The following is a 16,163-nucleotide window of genomic DNA, read 5'->3' as shown; positions in this document are numbered from 1 at the left end:
GGAGAGTGCTGCCTGCCCTGCACCCCAAGGTCATCTCACCTATTCCCATTGCCTTTCTGCCCAGGGTCAGGCCAACTGCAGCTCGGAGGTCCTTATCCAGCCAGCCACAGACTACTACTTCCACTTCTACCGCCTGTGTGACTGAGCTGCCTCCTGGGGCAGTGCCACACCAGGGATTTGGGGTCCTTAGACCCCTTCCACACTGGGTGCAACGAATGGTGTTCCACCATTGGAGCCTGCTGCCTCCCAGCTCTCTGCCAATTCACTGGCCTCCCTGAGCCTGGGGAAACTGGAAGTCTTCGCACTGGATCTGCTGTTCCTACTGGTCACCCTCAGGTGGCATGGAGGGAGCCGGGGACAAGACTTCCTGGGCGTTCCTGCCTACCACCTCCTGGTGGCAGGATCCACATTTGTCCAGATGTGGTTCAGATATAGAGGCTGGCTTCAGGGGCCCTGCCTTGCCCAGAGCCCACTCTCCCCTGCCCCTCCCTTTTGAGACAGGGAGTTGCTGCTCTTGGAGACAGCTGCCAGGGGCTTGGATCCAGCCCTTCAAGATCTGACTGGACCCCAGGAGTCAATAGGACAGACGGATCTCCCCCTTGATGCTGCTCCCTGGGGGATGGCTTTGTAGTGGACTTTTTGGGGTATGACTGTTACACTGGACTTGGACTTCTAAGCTTTAAGTGTAGCCCAGGAGGTATTTCTTCCTGGGAGAGCTTGGCTCCCGAGAACTTCCCGGGCAGCTGAGGCCAGCCCTGGATGGGCTGGAGAGACTTGATTTTGTGCCTTAAATCTACTGAGTGCCTGAGGAAGTCACCCTCAGCCCTCCACAGTCTAAACCACTGGGGGCCAGCAGGCCAGATAAACCTGGAGTATCTGGAAGGGGAGGTTCCCTGTGAACCCCCACACCCTGTGATCCCGGGAACTTACACCGTGGTGTCAGCGACTCCATCCTTCCCCTCGCCCCCCACCCCCAGCAGAGGAGCAGGAATCCCTGCAAGCATTGGGCTGGTGGGCAGATGCAAATAACTTTGGCTGTTATTAATGAAATAATTACTAAATGCACTTAAGCCAGGCCAGGAAGGATTGGAAGGACGGAGCTAGAAAGTTCAGAGTGGGCCAGAGCCCTGGAGTGACACTTGCAAAGAAAGAAGGGTCCTGATTCTGATCCTTCCCAGGAGGCTCAGAGACACCCACCCCACTTCCAACCACCAAATTTTGGCTTCTCCCCAGTTTGTGGGTAGCTTTCTCTCCCCATATTAAAGGCGCCCTTGCTGTGCTTGGTCAAGATGGAGGTATCCATGCTCAGCAAACCCCATCTCTGGCTTCCTCTCCCAGGAGTGATACAGTGGGTTTGGGTTAAGGAAGATGTTAACTTCTCTTCATGGTGTCTGCAGCATTCTGGGGCCACATGCAGGCTCATGAAAGGAATGTGGCAGTCATTTGGCCATGTCTACCATTGTCCAGAAACAGGAAAGGGAACTGCCGTCCTTGCCCTGTGCAATCCCATCACTTCTTTGGAAACCAGGCCTTACCCCTATCCTACCTCTCAGCTCTGAACAGGAGGCTTTTCTGTTGGGGAACTGAGTTCTAGAAGCCAATTAACTGCAGACCCCCTTCCGCCATGGATCTAAAGCACTTATCCACGGGGTAGGGAAGCACTAGGGGACTCAGGGATTGCAGGACACCTTGCCTCCAACTCCCTCCCCAGTTTGGCTCTACTCCCTGATTCCAACATAGGAGCTATATGACTCCCCATGCCATGCCAGGGGTCAAGCCCTGCTTAGTTCTACTGGGTTCTTCTTCCCACAGGGGACACCTCCTTACAGTGCCTTAAAACTGCCAAGCCCACTCCTTGGTAATAGGATTCTGGGGCTTCTTGGGGTGGGGGGGATCGTTCTTGGACTGCAGCACCAGTCCTTAACTGGAAAGTGACCCTCCACTGCCCCCTGGAGTCTATATGGACATAGCATAGCCCCCAGTCCCACTGGCAGCTGGCCCTGTTTCCATGCCTGGAAGGAGTCCTCAGTGCCAGGGTGGGGGCTTGGGCTCCAAGCTGCTTGAGGGGGTCAACCTTGGACCAAAGCTACCTTAAGCCCAAGGTATAAAAGGGCTCCAAGGAAGGTGAGTGGGCCACCTGCCAGAGGCTGGCTGGCCCTCCCCAGGCTCCAGCAGGCCATCTCTCCCTTCCTCTCTCCTCTCTGGTATTTGTTCCTGTAGCCACTGGGCTATTCCCCTCTAGCTTCAAGCTGTACATATGGCCTCCCAGTGCAGAACCCCTGCCCACACTATTGCCCCTTAGCAGTCTGCATGTGCATAGAGCGTCCCCTCCCCAGTTAACTCCGAGTCTTATCCCTGGGCTCTGACTTATATTTATCATATACCCACTGACTGAGGTAGGCAGAGGGAAGCCACCCTAGGCCTGCTTGCTTCTTGTCCTCCAAACTGTCCTTTCTTCCAAATATACATATATAAATAAATGTATAAATACTGCTTTGTATCTGAGCTTGCCTCCTGTCTCTTCTTGGGGTCGTTGTGGTAGGAAAGGTTTTCGTGGGGGTTTAAGACCAGTTGAACTCAAAGTTCTTCCTGAGAAGCCTGGAATCTTTGGGCCTCCACGCCTGATGGCCAGATGAATGTTTTGTACTCATCATTGGCTTTGCCCTAGGGCTGAGATATGACTCAGTGGCCTCTCCCCTGGCAGTATCTCCAGCTACTGTCTTTCTGGCCAGTTAGGGAAGTCTCCGGGAACAAGCAGAGCCTGGCAAAAGCATTCCAGCCCAGAGAAGGGGGGCTATGTTTAGAGGAAGGGATTGGCCTAGGGCAGAGGGCAGAATCAACTGGCTTGTATTAGAAATGACAGAAGAAGGTAGGCCTGGACCCTTCCTATCCACAAGTAAGCCTTAATTTCAATGACAATTCACCCCTGCCACACAGCCTTCACCCCCATGGGTAGAAAGCAGGTTCCCAACAGCAGGAACCATGTGAAAGGCAGATGAGAGCTGGGAAAGGGTAGGATTGGGGACATCATGCAGGCCCCAGCACCACCCCTACCGCTACAGAATGGGCACAAGACAGGACTGTCACACATCTGCCTTTATTTGAGCAGTAGGTGGGACACTTCTAGCAACAGTAAAAAAATTAATTTACAAAAGCAGGGATTTAGTGAAGCCACCTGGCGGGTACCTGAAAGAGGAAAGGGCAGTCAAAACCAGACAATGACACTTCTTCCCACCTCCTGTCCCTAAAATCCCATCATATGGCCCTAATCAAGATCTGATAAGCACTATACCTCTTGGAGGATGGGACACCAGAGCCAATTCTCAGCAACTTGTTTGGTGGGTTATCTGCAGAAGTTTTAAGTCTTAGATCCTCTCCAAGTCATTATAGTAATATAATAAAGTAATGCAAATGTAAAACCGTAGGAAGACTTTGCATGCCTCTATCTAATAAAACCCAAAGACAAATCAAGGCCTAGGGTATCGTGGAGAACTCAGATCAAAGTAGGTCACACTGGGCTCAAATTCCCATGAGTAGCAGAGAAAGAGGCATGTGTGCCCAGGTCCCTATCCATCCTAGCACATCTGTCTCCATGAACCACAGGGTCTTGCAGCAAGAGCCTGAGGACCCACTGATGTGGCTGTAGGAAGCTTTTCCAGGTTGTGCCTCAGAGACGTGAGTGTCCCACCTTGTCACAGCTCTTACCCTTGGGAGCTCACACGTAGATGCCGACCCAGAGAAGGAGGAAGAGGACTCCATAGCCCATAAAGAGTGAGGCCACCAAGGAGATGAGGAGCTCTTTGTAGATATCCCGAGTGTACTTGGTGGAGGTAACCTCGTAACTGGGCAGGGCTATTAAGGAGAAGCGGTGATGGGCTGTGGGGTGCAGCGAATTGCCTAGCATCACTCTGGGCAGAAAGGTATGGGCTAAGGGCTTTCTGGCGTGGTGCAGCTAGGAAAAGGAGCCCAAGAGATGACTTGGACTCTGTTACTCCATACCACCCTTCCATTACCCATGAGGAAATGATACCTACAGGGGTTAGGTTACGTGTCGCAGTCACACAGCTCCTGAGTTGTGGAGCTGTGGCTAACCCTCACCCCTACTGCCACCCGAGCACACCCCTCCTTACACTACTTTTCCAGCCTCAGCTCCCCTATCTCCAGCATCCACTCCAGCCAGATCCTCAGCTCACTGACCTAGAAATCTGAAGAACCCCAGCTCACCAGGATTTGGAATATAAGGCCACAATCTGCCCTTGGGCATCACGAACCTTTGTCCATTTCCAACCCCTATACACAAAACTAGCAGATACAGTTACCCAGGATGTTTTCTCCCTCAGTTTCTCACACCACCTATTCTGGCCCAATGGATGTTTGGTCAAAGGATACACGAAGAACCAGGCAGTGAAGAACATGCCAATAGCCAGAAGCACCACAGTCAGATGGGGGAAGACAGCTGGATTTACTGGGCTGGTGTATCTGCTCATGGCCTCGAGCTCCTAGGGTAGACATGAGATCAGAGTTATTAAAGAATCCCATAATTTCTCCCTGGGGAGATGATGAAACAGCCTTGTGCTGCTGTGACTCCTAGAGGCCCATTCCAACTTTGGAAATGTGGAAATCCTTCAGAGCCAGTATCAAGTGATTCGTTATGGGAAATACAATTATGACTACATCTTAAAACAGGTGGCATGTTCTCTTTTCAGTATGAGTCATGAAGAGCAGCTAGGAGTCAGAGGGCAAGAGGCAAAAGGAGATTAGGAACAGATCAACAGTCCTTACCCAATGACCACTATGAAAATGGAATGAGATGTATGTAGACTACCTGGGAAAAACCTGTCTACTGACTTCAAGCTACAGAGCCCCATGGTAAGTCAGGACTTAGACTTGGACCCAGATTTCAACTTCTAATTCAGCACTATTCTCACAACACTATCATGGAATCTCTGGACCTACCAGCACCTAAATAGTCTGAGTCTGCGTGGTTATAATAATTATTTCACATGTTGATGTATAATTTAAGATCTGAATGTTGAAGCATCCAGTTTAATGCCTGGCATAAGGGGTTGCTCAGTTCCTTCCAAAGGTTGCGGGGTCCATTATGAGATAATGCCTGTGAAAGAGGGCTGTAAAAGTACAAATGTTAACTTCCATTGTCCCCCACCAGCCAATGCTTCTAAAATCCAGAACACAACAACTCTAGAGAAGTAAAATGATCCCATTGTTCTAAGAGACACTGGAATTCAATTCAGTAAAACAATTATGTCCCCCTCTGCTATACCCCCCCCCCCAAAGTGAGAAAGACAATCGCTGCCATTTATTGAGCCTCCAATTGAAGGCCTTGTGTTTGGCACTAGGAATACAAAGATGAATAGACATCATCCCAGAGCTAGATGCACGTCAGATGGTGGTCACTAAGAGGCGTGGCAGATAACAAAGAGGTCCACGAAAAGTGGCAAGAGGTCTGTATATAGGCTGTGGGCGTTCCCAGGGGACAGAGGCCAAGAGCCCGAGAGAGTCCCAAGTGTTTCGCCAAGAAATTACGTTTGCTTAGGGTATTGTAGGATGAGTATGAGTTTGGCAGGCGGAAGAACTTTCCAGACAGAGATAACAGCCACAAGCTCCACGCTAGTCCAAATGCACTCCACGCCCCTCGCCCTTCCAAACAGCGAGGTCCAAAGCCCAGTGAGAGCTCCACCTCGCTAAGGAGTCCACGGCGAGGCTTCCTTTCCCCGCCCCAGCTCAGGCCAGGGGCTCCGGGACGTCCCACCCTCCGGGTCTCCGCGAGAGAACCGAGTGTGGTCGGGCGCCCAGCCGTCTCACAGCCCCGTAGGGAACTCCCCCCCGACCCTCTCACCATTTTGCCCGGCACACGGTAATCCGCCGCTCTGCCACCGGAAGAACACGTCGGCAGGCGCAGGCGCCCGGCTCGGCCGGAAGAGGCGGTGTCCCCGCGCACGTGGCATTGTGGGACTTGTAGTCCTGCGGGTTCGGGTGTTGGGTGAGCTGGGCCTGTGGGGGCCCCGAGTAGGTGGAGCGGGGACGGGTGGCAGAGAAGGGTAGGGCAGGATCTCTGACAGAGCCGGTTCTCCGCGACAGGACCGGGCGCTGTGGCAGCGGCGGCCTGAGGGGCGGGGCCTGCACGACGCTTCCCAGAAGGCTGTGCGCGCCGGGCAGGTCACGTGACGGGAGCGCGGGCTTTGGAAGGCGGCGGGAGACGACCTGCGGCCGAGCTGAACAGCACCGGAGTTTGGGGCTGTCCTGGGCAATACCGGACCCAGCGCTAGCCGCCGAGGCCTCTCGCCCCAAAGGCCAGGTGAGACTCCAGGGGAAGCACTTCCGAGGACAACGGGGTCCGCCAGGTGCGGCGGGGACCCGGGGCCTGGCGCGCGCGGGGTTAACAGTGCGGTCCCACCGCTTCCAGCTGCCAGGCTTGGGTGGTTCGCGTAAACACAGAGCCTCTCTTCTTCACTTGTAAGAGGAGGGTAATGACTTCCCCCCGATGGGGTCGCAGTCAATTTTTACTAAGATCGGATAATGGAAACATTTATGAGACGTCACCGGTCTAGGCCCCTTCCTGCCTCCGTCGTTCTCGTGCCGCGAGAGAATAAACGGCCAGCAGGGCATTGCCCTCTTCGCGCCTACTCTGTCAAAGCTGCGAGGCACCAACCAAAGGATCGGATGGGGAACATTGTGGGGGGAGTTTTTCTACATCTGTTGTCTCAGTTCGCCTTGGCAGGAATCCTGCAAGGCATTTTTACCATCCTTCTTCTACAGATGAGAAAATCAAATTTTTTATGACTTAGTGTTACTGAGATGGTAACTAGTGTCCCTAGAAAGGTCATCCTAACCTTCCCAGACTGTAAAGATAGGCTGGGAACCAGCATGTGAAGGATTCTGATGCCATGCTGAGGTGTTTGCAGTTAATTAGAGGGAAGAATGTAATGGAATCAGTTACACCTGGAAAAGAACCCTGGGAGGGAATGTGAGAACAATTGGAAGGTCTAGTAGACGATTTCTTAGAGTCAGGACACATGCCATCCTTGGGGTACAAGATGATTTATGTTGCACGTTAAAAAAAAAAATCGTTTTTGCTAGTTATGTTTAAGGGGCTGGGGATGTGGCTCAAGCCGTAGCCCGCTCGCCTGGCATGCCTGCGGCCGGGGTTCGATCCTCAGCACCACATACAAACAAAGATGTTGTGTCTGCCGATAACTAAAAAATAAATATTAAAAAAATTCTCTCTCTCTCTCTGTCTCTCTTTAAAAAAAAAAAGATGTTTAAAATATTAAAATGTAACTGATGTAATACAGATAATGTGCTTATGTGAGTTCTCTTTTTCAACTTATTTTAGTTTTTTAAACTATTCGAGACACTATTAAGTGAATACTTGGAAGTGTCAGAAATTGTGAGGATGTTTTGGGAAACATTGCCCTAGGAAATATTTTTTTTAATGTTAATTTTTTAGTTATAGATGGACACAATATCTTTATCTTATTTTATGTGATGCTGAGGATTGAACCCAGTGGCTCACACATGCTAGGTGAGTGCTCTACCTCTGAGCCACAACCCCAGCCCCCTAGGAAAGATTTGAACCACAGAAGTCCAGTACTGGGCCTATTAATTACAGCCTGCTAGCCTCTAACTTAGGCCCTGGGGTGGGTAAGAGCCACAGTGTTTACATTTTAGACTTAGTGGTAGAGCGAAAATACAAAGGGGAAGTCTTAAGCTCCCAGCAACATCCTGAAAAAAGTAGAAACTCTTGCTTTGCACAGTGGCACATGCCTGTAATGCAAGTGGCTCAGGAGGCTGGGACAGGAGGATTGTGGGTTCAAAGCCAATCTCAGCAATTTTAGCAAGGCCCTAAGCAACATAGACCCTGTCTCAAAATAGATATAAAAGGGGCTGGGGTGTGGCTCAGAGGTTAAGCATCCCTGGCTTCAGTTCCCAGTAGCAAAAACAAACAAAAAGGTTAGAAACTTACATACTAAAGGGGATGCAGAAGGAAAAATAAAGTAGCATGTTAGTTGTTCACCTTACCCCCATTCAGTTACGTTTTGTTTGCCAGTGTTTCAAGAGTGCTTTATCAGAATTCTCCAGAGAAACAACAATTCACTTATAAGATATATTTGCTTAGCAGATATTTGCCTGTTCTTTAGGGCTCAGGTCTGCCATTCTGGATTCCTCACGCTGAGCCAAGTGCTGTCCTCAGGCCTTCCATGGTCCTTGTTGAAACACATGTTTTGGTCTTTTTTTGGGGGGGTGATGAATTACCATTTCTTATCCACAAAACTTTTTAGTCCCTCAAGAACATCCACAGTATCTGAGTTCCTGTAAGTAAGACTTAGTATTAATTGAATGAACTGTAAATTGAATGAACTGCTAAACTGTACATTTTTTGAGAACGAAGGAATCATGTCTTACTCATTTCATCTTCTGTTGTGCTGACTTGGTTTCCGTACTTTGTGCTAAATTTGATTAGATATGATGTTGGTGAGATAGCACCAATGATAACCCTTTGCATCCTTAAGGTTTCTCTTTCTCTTAACTCTTTTTAGCCACCTCTCTTCCATATTGCCATGGGAATTCAAGGCCTGGCCAAACTAATTGCTGATGTGGCCCCCAGTGCCATCCGGGAGAATGACATCAAGAGCTACTTTGGCCGAAAGGTGGCCATTGATGCCTCCATGAGCATTTATCAGTTCCTGATTGCAGTTCGCCAGGGTGGGGATGTGCTACAGAATGAAGAAGGTGAGACCACCAGTCACCTGATGGGCATGTTCTACCGCACCATCCGCATGATGGAGAATGGCATCAAGCCTGTGTATGTCTTTGATGGGAAACCGCCACAGCTCAAGTCAGGTGAGCTGGCCAAACGCAGTGAGCGGCGTGCTGAGGCAGAGAAGCAGCTGCAGCAGGCTCAGGCTGCTGGGGTGGAGGAAGAGGTGGAAAAATTCACCAAGCGGCTAGTGAAGGTCACTAAGCAGCACAATGATGAGTGCAAACACCTGCTGAGCCTCATGGGCATCCCGTTCCTTGATGCACCCAGCGAGGCAGAGGCCAGCTGTGCTGCCCTGGTGAAAGCTGGCAAAGTCTATGCTGCAGCCACCGAGGACATGGACTGCCTTACCTTCGGCAGCCCTGTGCTGATGCGACATCTGACAGCCAGTGAGGCCAAGAAACTGCCCATCCAGGAGTTCCACCTGAGCCGGATTCTGCAGGAGCTAGGTCTGAACCAGGAGCAGTTTGTGGATCTTTGCATTCTCCTGGGTAGTGACTACTGTGAGAGTATCCGGGGCATTGGGCCCAAGCGAGCTGTGGACCTCATCCAGAAGCACAAGAGCATCGAGGAGATCGTGCGGCGACTTGACCCCAATAAGTACCCTGTGCCAGAAAATTGGCTCCACAAGGAGGCCCAGCAGCTCTTCCTGGAGCCGGAGGTGCTAGACCCAGAGTCTGTGGAGCTGAAGTGGAGTGAGCCAAATGAAGAGGAGCTCGTCAAGTTCATGTGTGGTGAAAAGCAGTTCTCTGAGGAGCGAATCCGCAGTGGCGTCAAGCGACTGAGTAAGAGCCGCCAAGGCAGCACGCAGGGCCGTCTGGATGATTTCTTTAAGGTGACTGGCTCTCTGTCCTCAGCCAAGCGCAAGGAGCCAGAACCCAAGGGATCCGCTAAGAAGAAGGCAAAGACTGGGGCAGCAGGGAAGTTCAAGAGGGGAAAATAAATGTGCTTCACTCCATTGTCCCTTCTTGATCCCGAATATTTGCCCTTACCCTCAAGCTAGAGCTAGAGAAACCTCCGCAGGGCTGGGAGGGATGCATTGTTATTCTAGTGCTACCTTTCTCTGTAGGCTTTTTCCCTTTTTTACTTGATCTTATGGCAGGTGGGCCACAGAAGTGCTTTGTTTTCTCTTTTTTAGCTCAGGAAAGTATCAGGCTCAAACCACTTCTCAGGCAGTTTACTGGACACTGGATCCATTGTTACATGAAAGTGATAGCAAAGAGTTTTGAAGAAGGAAGACAGAGATGAAAGTGGTGAACCGAACTGCATGGAAATGATTTCCTGGCTGGCCAACTGGGGCTTATGGGGCTGATCCAGACTGTACGTCCTGGTTCAGCCTTGACCCACCCTGAAGAAGAGCCATCAGGAAGATGCAAGTTCAGCAGATGGGAAGAGCTACTGAGAAAAAAGAATGAGAAGAAGCAGGAGTCCCTGCACTTTGGCAGGAAGGGTTGATTCCTGGCTGTGTCTTGTGGTGGGCAGAAACTTTAAATTGCAATGTATTACAGTGGTTTTTCAGAGGAATAAGATGATGATATTCTTTTGGCCTTTCTGGGGCAACAACAGAATTGAGATTTTTGGGATAAGTCACTGGTTTTCGTGTGCTGTTTTTATTTTTAAAATATGAAGAGAAAAAAGTCAATAAAATTGTGTAGGTATCCAGAATGTGATGTTCTTTGAGAACATTTGAAAATATCCAGCGCTCCATGCTCCAGGTAGACTATAATGTTCTTTGCACTCTAAGGTGTTTTGCAACTGGCCACAAGAGGGCACCATGCGCAGTATAATAGCCAGCAGCTCAGATGCCTAGCTTATTTTGCTGGGAAAGTTGTTTTAATAAATTGAATGAATTTCTGATGTTCCACCTAGTCTGTGAGATAAAGGAGCTCCTTTGAGAAAGGCTTGCAGTTTAGATCAACTACCTCATAACAACCAAGTATTTACTTTGCCAGATTGTAGATTATGAGGGCTGCCATTCAGAAACCACATTCTTCTTCCTTTATGACATCAAATTGAAGTTGCTCTTTTCTTATAGAGTTGAATGTTTGAAAGTTTTATAATCCTGGTAGTGCTTGGGGAGAGCTAGCCTGTTGAGCTTCTGATCTTTTTAGCATTCCTATCAAGGCCATTTGAAGTTAACAAGAACATATAAGTAACTGAAATTTAAATTGAAAATATTTGACAGGTTAGACAGGTAGAGACTAAATACTGTTGGTTTTCAAATTTCTAATGGAACAAGCTATATTACAAGCAAAATCTTAAGTGAAATCTCAGGATATAAGAGCTCTGATTGAAACAGGTAAGAGACAGTGTCCCCAGCAATGGCTCCATAACAAGGGAACTCTCTGAAAACCACTGATGTAGAAACTTGTGAGGACAGGGAACTTAGTTTTGTTCCCTGCTCTACTCCAGTATTTGATGAATGAAACTCATTTTCCCAGATTGAACCAAGCCATGACTTACTGGAGCTCCACTTTAAGTCAGGTAATTTGATTCAAAACTTGCAGTCACGCTGTTGGGGCCTAGAGGTGCTAAAGCTTCTTAGGACTGATCATCTCTGCAGCATTTCTACTATGGGCTATTTCCTGTGGAGGTCAAATACATGGTGGTAGGCTTTCCTTGTTTGATATTGGAGATGGAACCCAGGGGCACTTTACCACTGAACTATATCCTATCCTTTTTAAAATTTTTTGAGACAGGTCTTGCTAAATTGTTGAGCCTGACCTCAACTTTGGATCCTCCTTTCTAGCTATTTACCATGCCATGCACCACCACACCTGGCTTGTGCTTGTTTTTTTTTAATTTGTTGCTTGGTCTTTTCTAGAAGTTCATAAATCTAATTTTGCATGGGCACGCTACAGGGAAAAATCTTTCGTCTGCAGACGTTTTTGCTTAGAACTGTTTCAGTAGGATGAAGGGTGCAGATATTGCCCTGCTGTCTAGGTCTGAGGTATTGTGCTTGCAAAGATGTAGGCACTAAAACAAAGTGAAGGGTTAAATGACTCAAAATGGAAAACTAGAGGACAGTAGGGTGGAGACATTGTCTCATGAGGAGGAAGTGATGGTAGACAACCAGGCAGGGCCTCCGCATATGGGAAAGAATTGGCTTTGCTTTTCCTTGCCATGGACCACCCTGCCTGCTTATTACCTGGAGAGTCCTGATGCTCCTTCCTGTTCCCTAGAGGATTATACAGAGGGAGTCTGCAGTGACTCATGTTCCAAAAGTTAAGAGGACACAGGTGCACCGTCACCAGGGAATCCTGTGCACACACATAGACAAGTACTGTGGGTTATAATGAATAGCCTTCATTTGGTCAAAATCAACTTTATTTTTCAGTTTTACTTCATCAGCTACTGTGCTAACGTTGGTATACAAAAAGATACCGACACTGAGCCCAATTAAAGAAAATGCCTCCAGCCTGGTAGTAGAACGATAAAAATAACAAAAAGATAAACATAAGAGTTGGAGTTTGAAAAAGTGAGTTCACATATTCTGCCATGATCTGTGACCAGAGGCAACCTTTCCTCTGTAAGCCTGTTTTCTCGTCTGTCAGTGGGGTTTGAGGTCACTTGCTTTAATACTATAACATTGTATCTTTTATCACCCTGTGTCCCCGTGAGGCCACAATGGTATGGGCTGAGAGAAGGCCATGGTGGTACAGGTGCTTTGAGGACCTGGTCTTGGCATAATAAAGTTCACTGGTATTTGCTCAGACTGGGCCCAAAGCCAGTTGGCTAGATAGGCTGGTGATATCACACCCATACCTCAAGGGGGAGGGATCAGCACCTATTCTGGAGTGAGGGAGCCAGTGAAAGCCAACTCTTCCATTCTGCTTCTGATTTTCCTGCCCAGGATTTAAACCAGGCTCTCAGGGCCCAAAGGAAAAGGCCTGAACCCCTGTGACCCGCTGTCCCCAGCACCTGACAAACCTAAGTAGCCCTGCCAACCTCGCCACCCTCATCTCAGCTGCCTGCCACACTTCCCAAAACCAGATGTGGGCTCTGCTTTTGCCCTCAAGTTTGAGATTCTCTTCTCCCAGTGTCCAAATGGTCCATACACTTTAGGTAGATGCTGTTGAAGAGCTAAAGAAATTATGTCCTGGCTGGACTGTGGGATCTAGACCAAGCCTCAGCACTGAGGGGAACTTCAGAGAGAACGAGGGCCTGACTGGCCACAGGCTTGGGGAGGAAGAGGGTGTGAGTGCTGGCGACAGGCCTTCGGCAAGACTTCTTGAGCGTGTTCCTATGTTTGTTCTCTGGAAACATGAGTTAAACTGTCTCACAAACCAAAAGATCAAAAAATGGCATATCAGCGTTAGACTGATGGGCTTCCTAAGAGGTATTCCTCAATCCCTATCTGGTCTCCAGATGAATAAGGGCGGAGGAAGTGCCTAGCTACAGCAATGATGACCACAAAATTGTGTATTTCCAACTTTCCTATTTTGGATTTAGAACTGTGAAGTGATTAGTGTAATCCATTACTCCTGCTAGAAAATGCTGTTACATAATTTAGGGTATAGAAAATCTGTTTCTACTTAAAGCCCTTAGACTCTTCATGACTGAAACTTCATAATCACTTGGGCTCACCAATTGCTATTAAACTTGGAACTACAAGTAGTGAAACAAAGGGAAGCCGCTGGGAGCCCCATTTATTTCTAGGGAGAAGGAAGTCAGGCCTTTGCTTGCTGGCTGACAAGAAGCAAGCCCCTAGTCTTGGGAGTTCTGTTTTTTCCTTGGGGTGGGAGGGTTGGAAGTGAGTCAAAAAGAAGTGATTTTTGATGGCCAGCAACTCTACTTAATGTTCCCTCTGGACCTTGAATAGAACATGGGACCAAAACCAGTGGCCCCAAGATCCTTCAAGGCCAAATGTCACTAAAGCCACAATCTTGGCCTTGGCTGCTTTTGAAACTGGAAAACAGTCTCTCCCAACAGCAAGGGCAGATGTGGAAGCTGAACTCCACGGCAGGCAGTTTGTGCTAAGCCCCAGGATTCTGTGCATGAATGCTTCCCTTCTAGATCTTTCTCAAAGTGGTCAGCTGCTCCCTCCCAGAGGTTAGCAAGCGACATCACTGACAGGTGGACCAGGGAGTGTGCTGCTGCCTGATGTGGGCTCACCCAGTGTTCTCCAATGTTCATCTGCCAAAGTAGAAAAATGAAACAAGAACTGATTCACATTCTGGCTCCAACAGCTCCTCCCCTTCTGGGGACTTGCTTGTCCCCACACCCTTCTTAGGGGATTAGATGTGTATCTGGAAGGTAAAGGGGAAAGTTGGAGCCTGACTTTTATGTCCCCTAACCCTCCCCGCTCTGAACGTTGGAATGTAGTGGCATCGTCCCTTGAGCTCCCCTCTGCTTTGGCTCCAGAGTCACCCTCTCCTCTTGCAGATGGAGCAGGGGCGCTGTCCTTACTGGTGAAGGTAGGCATCCAGCCAGAGCTGCCCAGACTCCTTCAGTGAGCTGCAGGGTGACACAAGAGTGGACGGTGAGGGAGATGGGCCAGTGAGCCAAGCAGAGATGGAGGGGCAGGTCTTACAGACAGGTCTTTCCGCCCTTCTGCTTCTGAGGAAGCTGGCCTGGGCACAGCGCTGAGGGGGACTCCAGTGAGAATAAGGGCCTGACCTGGCCACACAGTGCCCTGCCTGTGCCGTGGTGACCTCCTCTATCCCAGGTGACAGGGAAATGTTCCCATTGCTCGCCACCCCACAGGGCACCACCATTCCCACTGCCCTGCCCTTCCCTCCCAACAGCCAACCCCCAGGGCTCAGATACTCACTAGACAATGTCGGCAAAGGCTGAGAGCAGGGGCTTGGACTGGTACTCTATACCGTGCTTGGCACACAGCGACTGCACCAGGGGTGCCACTTTGTGGTAGTTGTGCCGGGGCATCGTGGGGAAAAGGCTTCAGGGAGAGTGGGAAAGTCAGTGAAGTCAGTGGCTTCTGCCCTTCCTGTCGTCGTCGCCCCCCACCCCCACCCCAGGTCCTTCCCGCCCTGCTTCCTGGGGCTCCTGACTCACTGGTGCTCGATCTGGAAGTTGAGGTGCCCGCTGAACCAGTCGTTGAAGGCAGACTTGTGGACATTGCATGTTGCCTGGAGCTGGAGGAGGAGGTCGGGAGCATGTCTAGAGCCAAAAGGCCAGCCCACCCCGCCCCAGGTCAGGCTAGCTAAAGAGGGCAGGTTAGACTGTCCCTGGTCCCTCCCTTCACATTACGGCAGGAGAGAAGCCTCAAGCGAATGAGCGGGGGTACCTTGGGGGACTTATTTTTTGCTGTTACCATCTTCCCTCCACCCTTTTCATTAGTTGTGTTATGCCTGGGTCTTCCAGATGATGGTCCCTTACCTGGGTGGACACCCAGTCCATGTTCCGGTCGTGATCAATGTGCATGGGGATATGGTTCATCTGTGTGACCCACACAAACCAGTTGCTCTCCAGGAACCTGTTGGATGTGGCACACAGTCAGTCAGCAGAGCCCAGTCTTCCTCTTCCTCAGTCACAGTGCCAGCTTGTGCACTGTCCCGGGTCAACTCCTGAAAGAGCCACTGCTGCCCGAGACCCCCAGCGCGGTCCCCAGACCCAGCATTTGTGCTTCCCTGTGCCAGTCCCTACACCCCACCACACTACCTGACGATGAAGAAAAGGCCCAGGAAGCCTTTCAGCCCCAGCAGCGGCACGTACGAGAGGAAGATGCGGGTGTAGAAGGTGACCATCCAAGCCAGGTCCTGCAGTGTGAATGGCAGAGCAGCGCTGCCATGGCCGCTCTGGCCCCCTCCCCGCTCCCCTCCTCCGCCTGCTGCGGCCTCAGCCATCAGGGGAACCTGGCCGTCCTCAGCTTTTCCTCTCAGTGGCCCCACCCTACACAATTAGTACCAGTGCTGGTAGCACTCCCAGCCCTCCTAGCCTGTCCCTTCTCAGGGCCCCACGAGTCTCCCTGCCTCTAGCACCTCCCAACCTACCTAAATGCTGCCAAATGAATTTCCAGGACCAGGGTTCTGTGCACCCCAGTGCCCTGGTCAAAGCTCCTGCCCTTTTCTGCACAGTGAACCAAGCCCAGTACTCCTCCCTGGTGCCGGAGTCCTCCGCTACGCCTGGCCAAACTCACCCTTACCTCCCAGCTTCTGTGCTCTGCTCTTCATCCCCTGCCTCACCTCTGTCTGCCAACTCCACCCATCCGTGGAGGCCAGCTAGAAAGGTGACTTAACAAAGCAGACACAGGCAGGCCTTGTGGAGTGCCCAGAGCTGCTTCTGCCTGTACTTCTTTCCTGGTATCAATCATACCCTGCCTCACTGAAGGTTCCCTGAGAGGAAGGACTGTCTCCCATCGCCTCCCCCAGCACAGGGGACTGGGGGCACACTGGCTGCATGAAGCCAGGCCCAGGAGGCGGGG

At 50.3% G+C, this 16,163-nt stretch overlaps 4 protein-coding genes across 5 annotated transcripts in view; 2 read left to right on the top strand and 2 right to left on the bottom strand.

Annotated features, from left to right (window-relative positions):
- The window catches only part of Myrf (myelin regulatory factor), a 28,150-nt gene extending 25,661 nt beyond the window's left edge, over nt 1-2,489 (top strand). Inside the window, exon 26 of the mRNA XM_027944749.2 lies at nt 65-2,489. Coding sequence (XP_027800550.2) covers nt 65-145 — 81 coding nt within the window. The 3' untranslated portion in view covers nt 146-2,489. The remainder of the gene's footprint in view (nt 1-64) is intronic.
- A 592-nt stretch (nt 2,490-3,081) lies between these two features.
- On the bottom strand, nt 3,082-5,940 carry Tmem258 (transmembrane protein 258). Its single transcript, XM_027944495.2, has 4 exons — nt 5,858-5,940; nt 4,390-4,499; nt 3,706-3,842; nt 3,082-3,186 (listed from the first exon to the last, which is right to left on the bottom strand). Exons 1-3 carry the CDS (start codon nt 5,858-5,860, stop codon nt 3,716-3,718), a joined length of 240 nt encoding a protein of 79 aa, XP_027800296.1. The 5' UTR covers nt 5,861-5,940; the 3' UTR covers nt 3,082-3,186; nt 3,706-3,715.
- A 253-nt stretch (nt 5,941-6,193) lies between these two features.
- On the top strand, nt 6,194-10,444 carry Fen1 (flap structure-specific endonuclease 1). Its single transcript, XM_027944494.2, has 2 exons — nt 6,194-6,316; nt 8,559-10,444. The coding sequence occupies exon 2, from the start codon at nt 8,580-8,582 to the stop codon at nt 9,720-9,722; it is 1,143 nt and encodes a 380-aa protein (XP_027800295.2). The 5' UTR covers nt 6,194-6,316; nt 8,559-8,579; the 3' UTR covers nt 9,723-10,444.
- Nucleotides 10,445-12,088: 1,644 nt separating this feature from the next.
- Nucleotides 12,089-16,163, bottom strand: part of Fads1 (fatty acid desaturase 1) — a 46,440-nt gene continuing 42,365 nt past the window's right edge. For both annotated transcript variants that reach the window (XM_071616114.1, XM_027944073.2), the window contains exons 8-12: nt 15,401-15,498; nt 15,119-15,215; nt 14,795-14,874; nt 14,553-14,678; nt 12,089-14,236 (exon numbers count right to left, since the gene is read on the bottom strand). In XM_071616114.1, the coding sequence (XP_071472215.1) occupies nt 14,185-14,236; nt 14,553-14,678; nt 14,795-14,874; nt 15,119-15,215; nt 15,401-15,498 (453 nt within the window). In that variant the 3' untranslated portion in view covers nt 12,089-14,184. The remainder of the gene's footprint in view (nt 14,237-14,552; nt 14,679-14,794; nt 14,875-15,118; nt 15,216-15,400; nt 15,499-16,163) is intronic.

Source organism: Marmota flaviventris, chromosome 9 (assembly GCF_047511675.1).
Source record: "Marmota flaviventris isolate mMarFla1 chromosome 9, mMarFla1.hap1, whole genome shotgun sequence".
NCBI classification, from domain to species: Eukaryota; Metazoa; Chordata; class Mammalia; order Rodentia; family Sciuridae; genus Marmota; species Marmota flaviventris.
This window is presented reverse-complemented; position numbering and strand designations above follow the sequence as displayed.